This window comes from Balearica regulorum, chromosome 4 (genome assembly GCF_011004875.1).
Source record: "Balearica regulorum gibbericeps isolate bBalReg1 chromosome 4, bBalReg1.pri, whole genome shotgun sequence".
Lineage (NCBI taxonomy): Eukaryota > Metazoa > Chordata > Aves > Gruiformes > Gruidae > Balearica > Balearica regulorum.
The window spans coordinates 72,842,244-72,859,071 of NC_046187.1; the positions used below are offsets into that span (position 1 = coordinate 72,842,244).

The following is a 16,828-nucleotide window of genomic DNA, read 5'->3' on the forward strand; positions in this document are numbered from 1 at the left end:
GGTTTGGCCTGTTTCCTGGTGGGAGAGGAAAGGAAGGGTTTTCCCTTGCGGCATGCAGGTGTCGGGAGGATGTACGCCTCCTCCTTGCTCCTGGGTTAGCTCTTCCTCTAGCTCCATGAGTGTACTCTCTGCCATCGCAGGAGAGAGGCATAAATAAACCAGCCTGAAATCATTAGCTTTTTCTGCAGATTCTCCACTGCAGTTCAGAGGCTGAATCCTTCTTCACGCCCATCCTCTCTCTGCCCAGCACGTACCCCCCTGGCCCATTGCAGCTGGTTTATTTATCTTCTGAAAAGAGCAGGGTTTGGCCAGTAGAAACTCCACAACACATTGCTACCCAGAACCTGGATCCTGTCTTGTCTTCTGCAAAACCAAACTCGGTTCAGAGTGAGGTCCATCAGATGGAAGCAGAAATAAAAGGCCCCCAAAAATCTATCAATCAGAAGGACAGTTTTACAGCTGGTGTTTACAGATGAGTTTCTATCCTAAGTACTAATTTCTTAGTGTAAGAGTTGGAGTGGAAAAAGAAAAAGAATTGAAGTCTAATACAATTTACATCCAACTTAAAGAATTAAGACTTTTACTGACCTTAAACAGTGATATTTGTGTTGACATTGATGACTTACGGGTTCAGCTGTACCACACACAACCTATCATCATTTTGTAAAAAAAAAAAAAGTTATTGATCTACAAATAAATTACTGTGATAAATACCGGTATTCTGAGCATCCTACTGTGCACTGTGCATAACCCATTTCAGTGGATGAACTTAAATGCCCGAAGAGAACTGGGAAACAGAAAGAGGTGAAGTTGTGTGCGCATGAGTTCAGCCTGCAGACCTGCTCCCGCTCCGAGCCCCGGGGCGTGTTCAGCCGCAGGATGTACTTCTGCTTTTCTTGGAGGTATTTACAGCACGCTCTGCTATGTGACAGGTGATCTCTTTCACCATTCTACCACATTTATAGCAGACTGGTAATTATTGGTGAATTTTATCATCCTCGCAGATCAGCCCTGTGGAAAAGAAACGCATTTTTGAAAAGAACCACATCATCACAGCTTTTAATCAAGGAATATTAATTTTATACACTTTTATTTTGTGATGGTGTTGATAAAGGAATGTCTGCAAAACTAAATACTGTTTCAGAAATCTGGGCAGGTTTTTTGGGTTTTTTACTACTAGAGGCCATTGGGTTTGTGTGCAGTAAGAGCCAGTTGATATTTAATCCACTAACTTGCACTTTCCAAAGTTGGTGGAAGGACATTCTAATCCCTTTAGATACTCTTAAGGAAGAGCCATACTCCCTCCTTATACTGACTAAATGCACTGTTGTTAATTGGTAGCTGCAAAAGAAACGTCCAAGAGTGTAGTGTAACTACCTAGAACTAAACCACAGGGGATACATGAAACAGAAAATATCAGAAACCATTTGGTCACCACGGCTGTTGTTTCTATCATCTGCAGTGTTGTAATTAAGCCGAGGAGAGGGTTCCCAGGGAGGCACGGCCAGCCAGGGGCTGTTGGCAATGCAGAGCCAGTTTCAGAATGTCTTCCTTCCATTTTGCACGAGAGGCGTTAAAATGTGGTTACACATGATTTATGTCATTGAAAGGGTCTGCGCGATACGGATTTTTAAGTGATCACATTTTGGTGCATGTGAAGCACTGACAGAGCCTTCTGCTGTTTACGGGTCAAACTGTTACCTAAAGGTGTTGTTAGCGAGTGGTTCGTGTCCGTGAGATGTATTACACTGTACAGATTCATTTGTACGCACGTACATGGTGCTTGCTACATTCTGTAGCGCACAGACTATTGTGTTGTATCATTATCTCGTCATAATATAAACACAATTTTTTATACATTTTTGTTGTGGTTTTCAGGTTTTTTAAATTTTTCATCATTTGGGATTTGTGTATAGCATTTCTTCTCTTTGCAAATCTTTTCATATAGGCTTAGTGACTTTCACAAGGAGCTCACTGAGTTTTTAGCAATTCAAATTAATAGTATGGTATGAAGGTTGGAGTGCTATTTAAATTAAAGTTCTTTTACATATGTTGGCCCAATGCAACCCCAATAGTCATTAAAGTTATTTGTCTCTAACCACGGGTGTTGTATAAATTTCCACTATTACATTTCTGAAGACAAATCAACCTGTAAAAGTGCAAACTGAAATGCATTAGTGTCTGTTCTAAGTAGTTATACTTGAAATCACTCCAGCTCTGCACAAAATAGGAAAAAATGGCGTTAAAAGGCAGTGTACACGTCCTGCTTGTGTATTTTGTCGAATATGAAAGTCACATCGCAAGTGATGTACAGCCAGACAGAAAAAAGCATTTTAGTTTGTTACTAGGAGAGATGAGAGGAGGGACAGAACTGAAAAGCTTTTGCAAATTGCATTGTTATACTCTCAGCTGTAGTGTGTGACATCCGCTGGTTCTTGTTTGTTTGTCAAGCATGTTGCATTTAAATACAGCGATGTCTTTAAAATACAGAATTAGTAGTTTGTAGCCGAAATCATGGCGAGTAGTTTGCCAATATGTTCATGTTTGATTCAAATAAGCTGACCTGCTGAATCAGTAAAAATACTCATGTGCACAGCATAGTAAACTATTTTTTTAATCAAAGCTTTCTTTGAAATGACCACTATCACAGAATAAGTATAAAATACAATCCAGCACATCACTAGCTTATTGTATCTCCAAGAGGACAAAAGCTATAATAAACATTTAGCAGTGATATATTTTGGGACAGCACCACTTTTCTCAGCTCAAGAAAGATTTGCATGGGGTAACAGAATTATGACAAATGTGGTGGCACTATTTTTGTCAATCCTGTACAGTTTATGACCTGTACAGCTTCTTTCCTGATATTTGTAATGTCTTATCATTTGTTTATGAGAAAAGTAAGTTTCCTCATTTTGCTAGTGATGGATGTTTCAAATTTAATATTACTATTAAAGTCCAGAAGCTTGCCTTGCCTATCAGGATGAAAATGTTTTGTCAAAGCCTATTTAAATGGAAAAGAGCCTTAAATTGTAATTAAATTCATGATGATATAACCATCAGCTTCCTCTAAAAGAGGTAATTTAAAGTGGTTTCAATGGCAAAGTTCTCAGTTATTGTTATTCTAGAGACTGTGAATTACCTAGTGTTTTTAAGGACCATGGCACGGCAAGAACGGTAGGATTATGGTGTGGTGGACAGAGGAGGAGTGGAGGGCGGGTATTCCTGCTGCCAGAAGAGCTGTGTTTGGATTGCTGCTGGTAGGAGGCTGATTCCCTTTTGCCCACTATGATTTTCCGCTCCCCAGGCTGAGGACGCAGGTCTATAAAAGCCTCCCTCCCTCCCTCCCTCCCAAAAGCTCATTCTGCTGTGTCACTGCTGTGCAAAGGAACTGCTGCCCCACTGGGGAGGAGCTGGCTGGAATTTGATGGGAGAGAGGGAGCACAGCAAGGAAGCGAGAAGGATCAGGCTGGTCCTTCACAGACCCCACCGAGGCCCCTGCTGAGTTCTGGCGTATGTTGCCACACAAAGGTTCAGTTTCTTACAAACAAAACCCATTTGCAGACAGCCCGGCTGATCAGCCCCGCTCGGGTTTTTAATCCAATATAGGATAGTCTTACAGAAGAGTAAACAAAGAATTTCCTAGGAAAAAAAACCCAAAACAACCAACCTTGTGCATCATATGCCTTAATACATTAGTAGTGTTGGCCCAAACGTGTAGGACCTTCTTTTATATTTATGGCATTGAATCCAACAAAGCTGAAGAAAACTAATCGCTTTGACCTGCTTTTCTGGGAATACAAGGTCTCAGAATGAAATCTGCTGTTCCTCTGGAGAGAAGATACATGTGCTTGTGAGAGAAAGCAAGCTGGTGCCAAATTTCTGTCTTCTGACTTGGTTATAATAAAAGTTCACATGGCACTTCAAAAGCTGCGCTTAATTCAGAACATAAATTTGCTTAAAGCAATGAACTACCTTTTAGGACAGGGTGTTTCCAAAGAGTGGTTGGTACTCCAGCAATCTGCAGCTGCTGCTGCTATGCACAGATGTGCAGTATGATGCAAAATGAAAAAGCTTCTGCACTGTTGCAGCTCATCAGCTCAAAACTTATTTCCATGTCTTCTCTCTTCATTTTTGTTTTGTTTTGTTTTTCACAAACCAACCCAAAACCCTATAAAGCAATATTGAGCAAAACACTTTTATAAGAGTTTTTTATCTGGCAGATGTATCCCAGTGGGAGGGTTTATACCGGCCAGCTGCAATGCCCAGATGATGGCAACTGCACTCCTCGGCCATTTTTTACAGCCTTGGCCAATGGGTAACTGATAGCTTCTCTCTGAGGTATCAGGCACAATGATGTCATACTTTGCAGTGGAACAAATGTAACATGGCATCGATGGAATAGTGCAGAGCTTGCAGACACCCTTCCAGAAATGTCTATGTCTTAATCTGCTGGAATCCACCATAAAATGGCTTGTAAAGGCAACATGTTATCTAAGCAACCTCTCTGGTTCCCAGACACAGATGCAAAACTGCTCCTAGCATGGAAAAAAAGGGTAAGGTAAGCCTTTAATTATGTTTTGACTGAGCACAACCAAGAAAAAAAATGAACTGGAGTAAAACAATCTTGACCCATAAGGAGCTGCAAAAGCAAACCCTGAAGCACTCGGGGCTGTGGCTGGGTGGGGAAAGGGGCTGTAAGAAATTTCGAAGATAGGTTTGTAACGTGTTTGTAGGAGAAGGCTGTTGTTTAATCTCTGCCCTCAAAGCCGATTGATGGTCTAACAAATGAAAATTTATTTCACATTATGGGCTTGTTCTTTCAAAATGAGAAGTTTAAGTAAGTGCACAATGTTCTGACCTAAAATATTTCAATTCTAGCCTGAATTCCTATGCCAGCGGGGATTATGAGATCATGCTGTCTGTCAACTCCTCTTTCGTCCATCTGTTCCCCTCCTCCTTTCCTTGATAACTTTTCAACCTTCAGGCTAATTTTCACCAAATTTGACAAAGCAGAGATAGGATGGAAGCTACAGTGATAATCCGTGGTGAAAACTTCCAGGAAAATTCCATGTCTGGGTAGAAAGAGAAATAAATCATTTCCTGCACTGACCATAACCAAAGGCTGGTCCAGTTCAGCTCTTCACTCTTTTGAGAGGTGGCTACCAGTGCCAGCACACATGTAGCTCTGAACCAGCTGCAGAACGAGCATATAGTCCTGCTTGCCCAGCTAAACAGATGGGCACGTAGGTTTCGTGAAAGGCCATGAGGGAGGTGGGACATCATATGTGTGTGAGTCTGGAAGGAAGGAAAGGAACTATCACGCAGAGAACTGAAGGCATTACTTGCAGCAATCCAGATAGACAAGTGGATAGGCAAAAGATAGATGATCTTTTTTTCAGATGTGTCTTCTTTCGTCTAGGTTGTGGACTTCAGTCACAGAGCTGAATTTCTCTCAGGCCAGGAGAATTTTAGAGTTTTCTAGGTGTTTAAAATTTGCTTTTACTTGAGCATTTTTTACATGAGTAGCACTGATATTTATGAAATTAAAAGGAAACAATATTGTGAGGGATGAGACTCCAAAATACTTCTGTAGGACAAGTTGATTTTAGTGCAAGTAACTGACTGAACTGAAATGGCTTCATCTTATGAAAGAAACTAGCAAAGGTTTTTGTTCCTTCCCCATCGGCAAGACGCAATGCACTCTGTCTGCAAGACGATTTGAAAACTTCAGCTAGCCTAAATTGCAGCTGCATATCAGGCTGTAATCTGATGGGGAGGAATTCAACACTACAGCTCTTTTTACCCATGAGAACTCACTGCCAGGTCAGGGTTTAATTTAAAAATGTCTTGCACAGACCACGATACCAGAAATCAACATACGGCACTTTGCAGGCAATACAGGTGCTGATCTTCATCTAGAAAACCTCATGCAGGCTAGTCTTAGCTGTGCCGAGCTGCCAGGTTGCTCATTTCCCTGTGTTGATTCATTTCAACAATTGCATTAAGTGAGATTAGAGAAGCTGCTACACATTTAGGACATGTGGTGGGAGGGCTCAGCCACCCACATACAGGCTGGGTTGATGCCTCATCAGGGTGAACTGTAGAGATAACATTTCTGGATGCAATAAATGATTTCCTTCTAGAATAACTGGCCTTAGAAACCACAAGAAGAAAAAAAACAAAACGCCATTCTCAATTTAGTCTTCAGGAGCACAGAGGATCTAATTCGAGCTATTAGTGGGTGAGCTGCTCCATAGTAGCAGCCACAATATAATTAAGCTTAACACTGTCAGAAGAAAGAGCAAGACAAATAAAGCAAAGTGATACTCAATTTTAAGACAACAGTCTATGCAAAAATGTGCAAAAATGCCAGAAAACCCTAAATGAGCAGTTCAAAAGATGTCTACAAACACCCAGAAGGCTTAAAAAATACTGGACTAGAAGCCCAGGTACAATGTCTGATGCAAATAGAAAACCGTGACCCAAACCTCCCCCCTGCACGACTCAATGAGAAAGTTAAGGAGGGAATCACGAGGCAAGCAGGAAAGCTCTGAAAAACATGGCACTTGAAATGTAAGCAGGAAACGAAGATGGCTAACCTCGAGTGGCTGACAAAGGATGCTCAAACTTAGTGAAAAGTTTACACGATGTTCAACTCTGAACCAGCCCTCGCGATGCAGAAGAGGTTCCGCAATCATTGCCCAGAGCTTTCTGGTGGGTCTGTGAGCAGCAGCAGCCAAAAAGCCGAGAAAACAGGGAGCATCACAAGGAAGGGCATCGGAAACAAGGATTTTGTAGGAAACCTTGGGGCACCCACACCCGGAGGAGCGTGTGCCATCTCGTTTCTGCACCTCAAGCAAACCACAGTGATGTTATAAAAGTACAGAGGAACGCAACTGAAATCATTGGGGAACAGAGCACTTGCTTTACAGAAGCCAAATTTCAGAACTCTCCGAAGTGGAGAGGGCAGAGCTGAAGGGAAATTTATTTGTGGCTTCTGAATTATTTAGAAAGCTGCGGATAAGTGCAGAGGTGGTATTCACCAAATCCTGCAACATTAGAGCAAAGAATCATTTGATGGGATTAGGAGAGGGTTAAAAACAATTAAGAAAGTGTTTTTCTAAGCAGCATGTAGTGACATCCTGGAATTTGTTGCCTTGTGAAGTTTTGGAGGGTATCAGCAGGTTCAAAAAGGCATTAGGCAAATTCACAGACATAAACTCCATGACAAAATACTAAAAGGACTAAGCAGGGATAAATCACTAATACAGCAATTGTGGACAGAGGGGCCGTAGAAGTGGCCACGCCAGCCATGTCTCTCAGCTTCCGGGAGGCTGGTGGACACACAGCTCTTGAGGCCCGGTTTTGGTCAAAGCTGAGCAACGTCAAATCGTAGTCAAGTCTCCAACGAGCTGGCCGCAATGGGCCCCAGAACGAACGGTCCCAGGCTGCGGCCGGGGAACAGAGCGCAGCCGCACGAAGCCCTCCCAGCGGCGGCGGTCAGACGACTCCCCCTGAGGGGAAAGACGGCCGCTCCGCGCGGCGCAAACCCAGACCCCGCCCCCGTTCCCCGCGCAGAGCCCCACCCCGCCGCCGGTCTCCCGCTCACGTGACGCCACTGGTCAGCGGGCCTACGCGGAGGTTGAGGTTGGCCAGCGCCGGCCCTTCGCCCCTCATTGGCGCGAGGTGGGCGAGGCGCGCGTGCGCGGGCGGCTCTGCGGGCGAACGGGGGGGAGAGGCGTGTTCGCGCAGGCGCAGTCTGCGGCTGAGCGGTGGCGTGCTGCCCTCTGGGGCGGGGAGGCTGCGCGAGACTAGCGCGTGGCGGGCGTTTCGAGCCGTTGGCTCTGCTAACGGCCGGCGGCCCCGCCCCCTCCGCGCGGGGCTCGGGCCCGGCTCTCACTGCCTGGGGCGGGGACGCTGCCGACGCGTTTCCTCAGTCTTCCCGCCATTTTCTGGGTCTCTCCTCTCCCCTCCTCTCCGTGCAGTCGCTGAAGCAGAGTCCTGTGGTGAGTATCGAGTGATGTGGGGTCGGGGCTCGCTCGTACCGGGAGGGGGACAGTCACCTCAGCGTCCCCTGTCCCCTCTGTCTCCTTGTCCCGCCCTGTCCTGCGTGGGGTCAGCTCTTAGCTGAGTTCCCCTTGAGGCTTGTAGGTGGCAGCTGCCCCAGAGTTGGGACCTGGCCAGGTGGGTGTTTGGGCTCGTCAGCGTTGGGAGAAAGCCCTTGGGGGGCCCACTCGTGCGGGCTGAGGTGGCTCTAGCGATCGGGCGTCACCGTGCTGGGGCCGGGGATGGTGGGTACCTTCCTCAGGGGTCCGAAGATACTATTTTTAGTGTTTGAAGACGGCTTGAGCGACATTGTCAGCGCGCCTTAATGATCTGCGTACACATACGTGAAGCTACGTGCACTCTTTTTTATTTATTTATTTTGACAACGGCCCTTTTTTACCATGGAAAGCAGAGGGCAGTTGGAAGGCTGCCCTGTGACATGAAACTTGCATAACAAATTCTATTTCTTATTTAATCTGTAACTCTAAGCTAAATGAAATACACACAGACTTTCAGAAAGATGCATTTACTTGTTCAGCCCTCGTGCCCTGCTGGCTGGCTGGCATAGTGCAGTTTACTGGTGGAATGTATGTTTTAGAAACAAAGTATTAAGTAATACCAATTTAAAAAAACCCACCTGGATATTACCAGAATATTGCAGACAAGGTCTCCTGACTTTTTTGATAATTCATGCTATTCTTAGCTGTCTGTTTTGCTCTTTTTAGGATTTCAAAGCTACTGATTTGTTTGCTGGGTAACAGCAAAACAGCAAACTCCTTTTTCTTGTAACTTCTAGGCTATGACCATTTTCACAAGAGTATTTACACTGATAACAACTCAAATTTTTTATAACTGGTCAAAGAACTGCATTATTATGTGGAGATATTTTTGTGTTAAAGGATTTCTTGTTCAATTTTCAGAGTAAACTTCGAAGGTTTAGAAGACAAGATTCTGCTTGCTGCTGAAGTAAAAAAAAAAAATCTCTATAAGCAAGATCTTGAAGTGCAGTGTAACATCACTGTAGTTTTGTTTTTAGAACAAGCTGAAAGCTTTCATTTTGGAAGAGTTAAAATGACTGTGAGTGGGGTTTTTTACTTCATATGAGGAAAGCTATATAAGTAAATAACTTTTGCAGGTCAATGAGTTAATATTTACGCCTGTTTCTTTTAAATTAATAGTAGTATTCTGTTTTAATAGTAAATTTATGTGAATTAGGGAAAAACATAAGTGTTTGCAGAGATCAGGGATTTAATTGATGTAAAAATGTGTCCCAATTTTATGAACAAAACACATTAAGACATCCCTGAAATAAAAAGTGGTTTCTAGTCTTTGAATAGCCACTCTAATCCAGAATAGCATTCAGTTTTGCGGTGTGATCTGATACTTCCTTTTTCCTGTGCAGACTCTTGTTATTAAAATACTGAATATTCATTTAAAATGACAAAAAAAATACAACTGGAATAATAGCCCAGATTTTTTCATGTATTTGGATCTTTTCTGCTTACAAAAATATTTTAATCATGAGCTGTGGAAATGATTTTGTGGAAACTCTTAAGAAAATTGGATATCCAAAAGCTGATGAGCTTAATGGAGAAGATTTTGACTGGCTGTTTGAGTTGTCAGAGGACAAATCGTTTCTGGAGTGGTTTTGTGGAAATGTAAATGTGCAGAATGTGGTATCTAAAAACGAACTGCAAGATTTTGATAGTCTTCTTGAGTCTGGTAAGCCCATTTTGGAAGGAAATGCACTGGATGAAGTCCTTAAAACATTGAAGCTCACGGATTCAAAGAACAGTAGCCAAGAGGAGGAGGAAGATGAGGAGGAACTGAAGAGATTAGAGGATGAACTTCAAACTCTTCAGAAGTTAAAAGAACTTCAAATTCATCGGCATAACAAGCTTCAAATGATGGTTTCTGCAAACAGCCGTATGTTACAAACATTAAAAAGCAGAGAGGAGGAAGCACATAAAGATTTGAAAGAAGGCCTGGAAGTGTTTACTGCAGCAAATAAGAAGCTTAGTAATGAACTGCTGTCTCTTACGGATGCAGCTAAGAAACTGGCCTCTTTCTTCACTGCTTCAGATTCAGAACAAGGATCAAGTGCACCTCCGGTGTTTTTTTCCCAACTTTCTTTGGACAAGTATTTGTCTCAGGAAGAACAAAGCACTGCAGCACTTATCTCATGCATAAAAAAACATTTTTATCAAGGTATGTCTGAATGGGTTGAAAAATCACATGAAGACAGCTTTCAGCTTGTGGATATAAGCAAACAAGTCACTTATGATGAGACTAATGAAGTTTGTGAAGAGAGTCAAGAGTTGGCCAGGCTCCACACAGCGTATATTTGTGCTCAACATCAGCTAATTCAGATGCAAGTTAAAGATGAGATCATGAATTCAGCTATAAAATGTGCAGAGAGCATCCTGCAGTCGTTGAACACGGTAAGCTGCAAAAGGTGATAGAAAGTAGGGGAGTTTTAAACAGGCAGGTGTTTTCAACTGAATCTAATGAAAGGAATTGCTGAGGTTTTGCTATTTCAACTATTTTTACATAGTAAAATTGCACTTTTAGGAAGTTCTCGTCTTGCTCACAAAACTCCTTTTGTGCAATAGTTCCAGTTTCTATATTTAGAAATTCTTTGGTATGGCAGAGTATCTTTAATTCTACTTTCCAGATTTATTACCTTAAACCCCCTAGAATTTAGTAGTACCTTTCCAGTTTAGTTTAACTTTAAAATTTCAAATTATAACTGGCTCTCAGTTGTTTGCACAAGAAACAAAAGCTTAACTTTGGTTATAATTTTGTGGTATCGAGGAGCTAATATGATAAATGTATTCCTGTTTATATTCCATAGCATAAACTTGAAGAGTTTTAGTTTGCTGACACTTTTGAAACTCAAGTATTTGTAATATGGTGGTATTATGATGACGTGTTTTAAATACCAAAGAAATGGATTGGATAGTTGAAGCCCCAGAAATCTCTCAACAAGTGAGTGACAGGCAGATATGACTACTGGAATTTAAGAATGTGAATAAATCCTAACAGAAGGAAAAATACTAGCTTACGCCAGTCATGGACTAACTTGAGGCATCATGTCAGTTTGTATATTTACATTTATGGATCACTAGCATATAGGACTTGATTGATTAGAGTAATTTGAAAAATATTGATTCTGATAGCAGTGTTGATGGTCATCTGACTGAATATAAAAAACTGTTTGCATGTGAAATTTCAGTTAGACATGCTTGAAATCTGGGTGCTAAGTAAAATTATAGCTCTTCTATTTTTTTTTTTTTTCACAATAAACTGGCCCTGCAATGGAATGAAATGACTATTTATCAAAATACATTTATTCAATATCTACTTTTTAAATCTGTATTTGATTTGTCTTGTAAAATTCTGTAAAACTGCTTGTGGAGTTTTAATTTAATTTTGTAAATACAAAAGATGTAGTTATTTTAATGTAACATAAGTACATCTTGTTTGAACTGAAGAAATGTATTAGGGAAGTGGCTTGAAGGGAACTATGAAGAAATTGACAAGTATTTTGCTTTATGCAGGGTATTGGAAAACAGGAAAACCTTGTTGCCAAGATATCTCGTTTAAATGATGAAATTTCAACAATTAGACAAGAAATAATTCAGATAAACAAAGAGCTGCTTCCCCTTCTGAAGGAGAATGCATGCCATTTGAGTGCACCAGTGGTGAAAGTATACTTGGATTGTCAGATTGCTCAACAGGACTATCGTGCTTCAAGACAAGATGAAATATGTAGGCATTTGGTAAGACAGAAAGCATCATTTGAACTTATTGAGCTAGCCTATGAAATGGAATTGAAGAAACACAAGGAGGTCTGCTGTCAACTTGAGAATTTAGTAGAATCTCTGAAACAGAGCAGTAATGAGTTGCAAGAGAGACTACGGGTGATATCTGAGCAAACTCAACATGCCAAGCCAAGAAACACTATTAGTTCAAAGGATGGTTTCTCTTGCAGGTAAGCATTACAGTCACTGTTGAACTTTTGACTTAGTTTGAAATAACATTGAGGAGATAAAGGCTTAGGCAAGCTAAGCCTTTCCTATTGCTAAGTTCCTAGCTTGCTATAGCTAATGAGCATTTTGAATTCTCCAGAACCAAAGCTTTCAAGGTATGAGATTTGCCTCTTGCTTATCCTTTCAAATTATGTTCAGGCTTGCCTGAGGAAAAGCTGGTCAATTGTCAGTCTTGTTAATATTGCTGAAGCATTCCCAAGCAATATCCAGAATATAATGAATGTTAAAGCCAAGCCTGTCTCATATGGTGCCCTGATCTAGGACCTCTTGAAAGGTGTTCTAGAAGTAGAGATGTAGAGAGCTGTTAATAACGATTTCCTAGATCGTGTTCACGGCCTCATCAGCTTAGCCTGCAAAAACCCCCGTGTGGTAGAGGAGAGGAACAGCTCCGTGAACATATTTATGTGAAATGTGTTTAGCTCATTTTTTAGCTCATTTTTACTGCTTTACTTGCCATCACCATTCAGTCTCCTTGTAGCTCAGGTGATACATTAGGAATGTGTGCTGTGTTGCTGTTGCTTCAAGACTGTAAACATTTTGATGACGTGTATTGTATAATTATAGGTGACAATGTGAGACTTTTCCTGCTTCTTTAAAATGGTGCTTTAAGTGTTTTTTAATAATTAAGTGATAGTTGAGTATGGTCTTGCACATTCAATAACTGCAAGAATTAGGCAGCATTAATTTTGCTCGCATTTGCATTGGCAACTTGTAACATTTTTGTTCAGGTTTATTATTAAGTCTCCAAATCACTGCATCGGAATGTTGTCTGGCTACATTTTCACTCTCATTTTTTTTTCATTTAAAAAAGGGCATGTGTTGTTATTCATGATTGTGAAGGGAAGTTGAAAAAGTTAAAAACCCTAAAGGGTTTGTAAGCAGAAGACACTCGAAAGAACTCAGTTACTTTTGAAATATAGCTCCTGCTCTTATTAAAACCAATCTGATTCTATATTGGGGCTCAACTCCTGAAGATTTTAATACACAGAGGTGGTAGTAACAGCCGAGCAAAGTTATCTGTAATCGTATTAGACTCTTCCTGATGCAGCATAAGGGTACAGTTTGGTACAGCAGGTATTGCTGTGTTTTTCATGACTCGTAACTAATTGAAGAATTTCTTAGCAGTCTCTTCATAGATAGAAAATTGGAAATACTCCAGTGAGCTTGAAAACATTATAAAGATTTCCCTTATTTCTCATTGGCCATTGAAGTCTGCTGTTTTTCCCCACTCTAAAACAATTGGATCTTTGCTGTCCTTGAAGTGTCGGGAAATAATTGGCAAAAGCACACTGTCAACTTCTGTTTGCATTCATTGTGTACTTTTTTAACTGTTACGTTGGTATTTCAATGCTGTTAATTTAATATTGAAATTTTTTGGAGTTCTATTAATCATGTACTAGCTGTATATAGATAGAATCATGAAATCAGTGGGAGATACAGCAGTGTAGTAAGAGTACCCTGAGCAGTACTGTCCTTTACTAGTCCTCTGACTTCTCAACGTGAACATGTTCTTTTCACTAATAATGACAGTGGTGCTTAGGAAACTTAAAAATGCTTGTGTGTCTTACTTTGTTTGTTACAGGCTATATCAGCTTCTGGAAGGAGAAAATAAACAGCAATTGTTTAAAACATACAAAAACTTGGAGAAGATGGCTCAGAAGTTAAAGCAGGACTGTGCTACAGTACAAGATCAGCTAGCAGCATCTTCTCAAGAACAGTCTCTCCTTTTGTCCAAGCTAAAAAGTGATGTAGATACCCTTCATGATGCTCTGTATCGTGGAGGAAATGAGATACAACTCAGTAGTTGGGTAAGCCCTTATTTAGTTACTAAAATTATTACATAAATGTGCATCATGTTCTTTTACTGAGAAAAATGTAGTATGAAGGCTGTAGAAACACAAACTGGCTCCCATGTGTCAGCCACTAATTTATTACCATAATGATGATGGGCTCAGTATTTACATTGTTCTTAGCAAATGTTAGATTTTGTAAATGTTGGCAGGTAATAATTTTTTGTTTCTGAGAAAATCATTGCGTCTAACTTTTAATTTCTTTCGAAGGCATACACAGTCATGTATTACTAGTAAGTTTATGGTGTGGGAAATGTGTTATCTGGATATGGTGTCACTGGAAAATTTGTTTAAATTTCTCTATTTCAGATGGGCTTTTTTCCCCCCGTAACACCCAAATAGTACAGTTTAGCCCCTTAAAAAGCCTGGCCATAGGTGGCTTATTTGGACAAAATAAGAATATCAGAATTTTGAAGGACAGTGGTAGTAGGACAATCCTGCTACAGAGGTCCCAGGTGTTGGGTTTAGAGCTTCTTTTAAATGGGAATAGGGGTTGTTAAATGCAACTTGTTAGAGTTTTTTAAATAACTGTAGATATCTCAAAGTGGATTGAGGAAAGTCTTCTCTTACATAATGCTTCTTTGCTTAAATACATAAAAATATATTTAATAATTCTGTCAAGTGAATTTGCAATGCATAGAACAGTTTTTATTTAATAAATGAAACTTTGTAATTGCAACAATACGTATTTAAGGATTACATGTTATTAAATCAATCAAATACCTTTTTATTGATTGAAGCTACCTCTTAAAACATACTGGCATCTCTTCCTATTGCTGCTGTTTATCAAGAAAAGTAATTCCTTTAAAAAGGAAATAATGTGCAAGTAGATGGCTAGCCTACTTACACTGAACTATCATAAAAATGACAGTTGGGAAAATTGTAGCTGGTAATTAATGATTTAATTTTAAAATCAAATTGGCTTTTTTCTTTTGTGTTTTTTTGTTCCCTTTTAAGATTTGACTAGCTATGAAGACTTGTAATTGATTGAAAATGTCATTTAACCATCTGTCTAGTTGAGGACCTGATTCTTATGGTTTTAACTCGTCTGGTTTAGTAAACAAGTAAACGAAATTACATTTTCATAACCTGATGTGAGTACTGTTACATGGAGCTCAAAAGTTACATAAATAGAATGGAATACCTTATCACCTGTGTTTCTGGTTTTTGTGATATCTTTTCACTTACAAACAAAAGTGGCTTCCAAAAGCAAAAAACTTTTCTATATTTTTAATACACTAGCTGAACTAGAAATATAAGTAATAATTTTTTGTCTTGTATTTTTTGTTAGGAACTTACTGAGCAGTTTCATCAACTGGAAGTTGATTTAAATAAATTAAATCAACTCCTTATGGATCTGATTGCTGATGTGAAGTCAAAGAGAAACTTTTTAGAGTCGAATAAGCTGCATCAGATGGAAAGAAACTTGTATGTGTATTTTTTCAAAGACGAAGACCGCTTGAAAGAGATGGTGGAGAAGCTTGAGCAGCAGTCTGAGGCTAAAGCCGGTGGTCTGGAAGATTAGAATTTCACCAGCACTGAAGTTCTTAATGTTTAAACTTCACTGTACTCTTAAGAAGGGAAAACATGTTAATGTGAACTGCCCACAAGTTTATGGAATAATAAGTACTAGCTTATCAAGGCTCACATTTATCTATCATTGCAATGTATGTTTAACTGCCACAGTTATCAAGTTTGGATTGTATGCTGCTTTATGACTTTTGGCATCTGCCCACCAAGTTCAAATCTCAGTTTTGTTAAAGTTCTTTGATATGAAGTAATACATTGGTTATTTGAATTAATTACATTCAGGCTGCTCTGCTGCTAGCCTGTGTGTCAATTTCTACAGTATAGCACAAAAAGGAACATTTTATACCCTTGAGATAAGTTTTCTTGCATGCTAAGAACCTTTGATATGTGAACTGAAACATAAATGCAGAGAAGGCATTCCAGATTTTGGAACATGAATGTAATGTGCTGCTTCTGAAGAGGAGAGTTCTCCAAGGCAGATGTTCTGTGATTTTTTTCCTTACAGTTCTCCTAAGAAAATTAAGTTTTGTTAGAAATGTGTTGGGTTATGTACCCGAAACTTTTTCAAGTACTTTTCAAGACTATCTGTTTTAAGACCTTTCCGATATCTTGGAATTAAACTTATGGCCTGTCTTCTCCATTGAAACCAGTCCATACTCATACTGGGCTCTTGAAAGAAAAATAATTTTAAATTTACCTTTTAGACTCCTGAATTTGCTCTGTGATTTATTATGATAGGCATTTCAATTCAGAATCCTGATGCTTTCATACTTCTGCTTTCATGTGCATTGGTAGACTGTTATCAAATTTTTATATAGCTTCCTAATATACCAGTGGAACTAGATAGGCTTTTATAGTATGATAACTTCCAGTCTTGTGTATTTTGATGGGATCAACTGTGCTTTACATATTGATGAAGGTTAGTAAATTAGCTTTAACTTCAGTAACAGTAGTCTTAAAACTGTTTTGATGACAGACTTGTATGTGAGTATAACTTATTTTTAAATGTTTAAATTTCTTTTTACCTTACTGGTTGGATGTCTTTATATCTGGATTTCATGCTGCTTAACTCTATATATTGTGTTTATTATTAAATGCCAAACACTACAAATTCAGTTCAGTGTTGTCAATACTTATGGTGAATCTGTGTGTTGGTTTTAGGCATATTCTCATGTGTACTGTCTTGTTTAGTCTGCTAGGTTCTCATTTTGATATGCCCCTGAGGCTTTAAGACTACTGCTTCCCACCCTGAGAACTCAGGAACAGTTTTTACCTTGTGTAGGAAAGAAGTGTTGCTCTTCATTATAAAAATTAGGAGGAGTTGTGCATGGGGAAGGGTGACTTCTG

The 16,828-nt window shown here is 39.9% G+C and overlaps 2 protein-coding genes across 2 annotated transcripts in view; both read left to right on the plus strand.

Annotated features, from left to right (window-relative positions):
- Positions 1 to 7,891: 7,891 nt before the first annotated feature.
- Positions 7,892 to 16,828, plus strand: part of POLN (DNA polymerase nu) — a 134,176-nt gene continuing 125,239 nt past the window's right edge. Inside the window, exon 1 of the mRNA XM_075752671.1 lies at positions 7,892 to 8,009. The gene's annotated coding sequence lies outside the window, so the exon portion shown is untranslated. The remainder of the gene's footprint in view (positions 8,010 to 16,828) is intronic.
- On the plus strand, positions 8,576 to 16,596 carry HAUS3 (HAUS augmin like complex subunit 3). The gene is made up of 4 exons (XM_010308325.2): positions 8,576 to 10,490; positions 11,610 to 12,043; positions 13,684 to 13,909; positions 15,243 to 16,596. Exons 1-4 carry the CDS (start codon positions 9,570 to 9,572, stop codon positions 15,474 to 15,476), a joined length of 1,815 nt encoding a protein of 604 aa, XP_010306627.2. The 5' UTR covers positions 8,576 to 9,569; the 3' UTR covers positions 15,477 to 16,596.

What these genes read in the sequence shown, in the direction of transcription:
- HAUS3 (XM_010308325.2), top strand. Translation starts at nt 9,570, where the DNA reads ATGAGCTGTGGAAATGATTTTGTGGAAACTCTTAAGAAAATTGGATAT. An exon ending in TCCTGCAGTCGTTGAACACG is followed by an intron (nt 10,491 to 11,609) that starts GTAAGCTGCAAA and finishes TGCTTTATGCAG; the next exon opens with GGTATTGGAAAACAGGAAAA. An exon ending in AGATACAACTCAGTAGTTGG is followed by an intron (nt 13,910 to 15,242) that starts GTAAGCCCTTAT and finishes ATTTTTTGTTAG; the next exon opens with GAACTTACTGAGCAGTTTCA.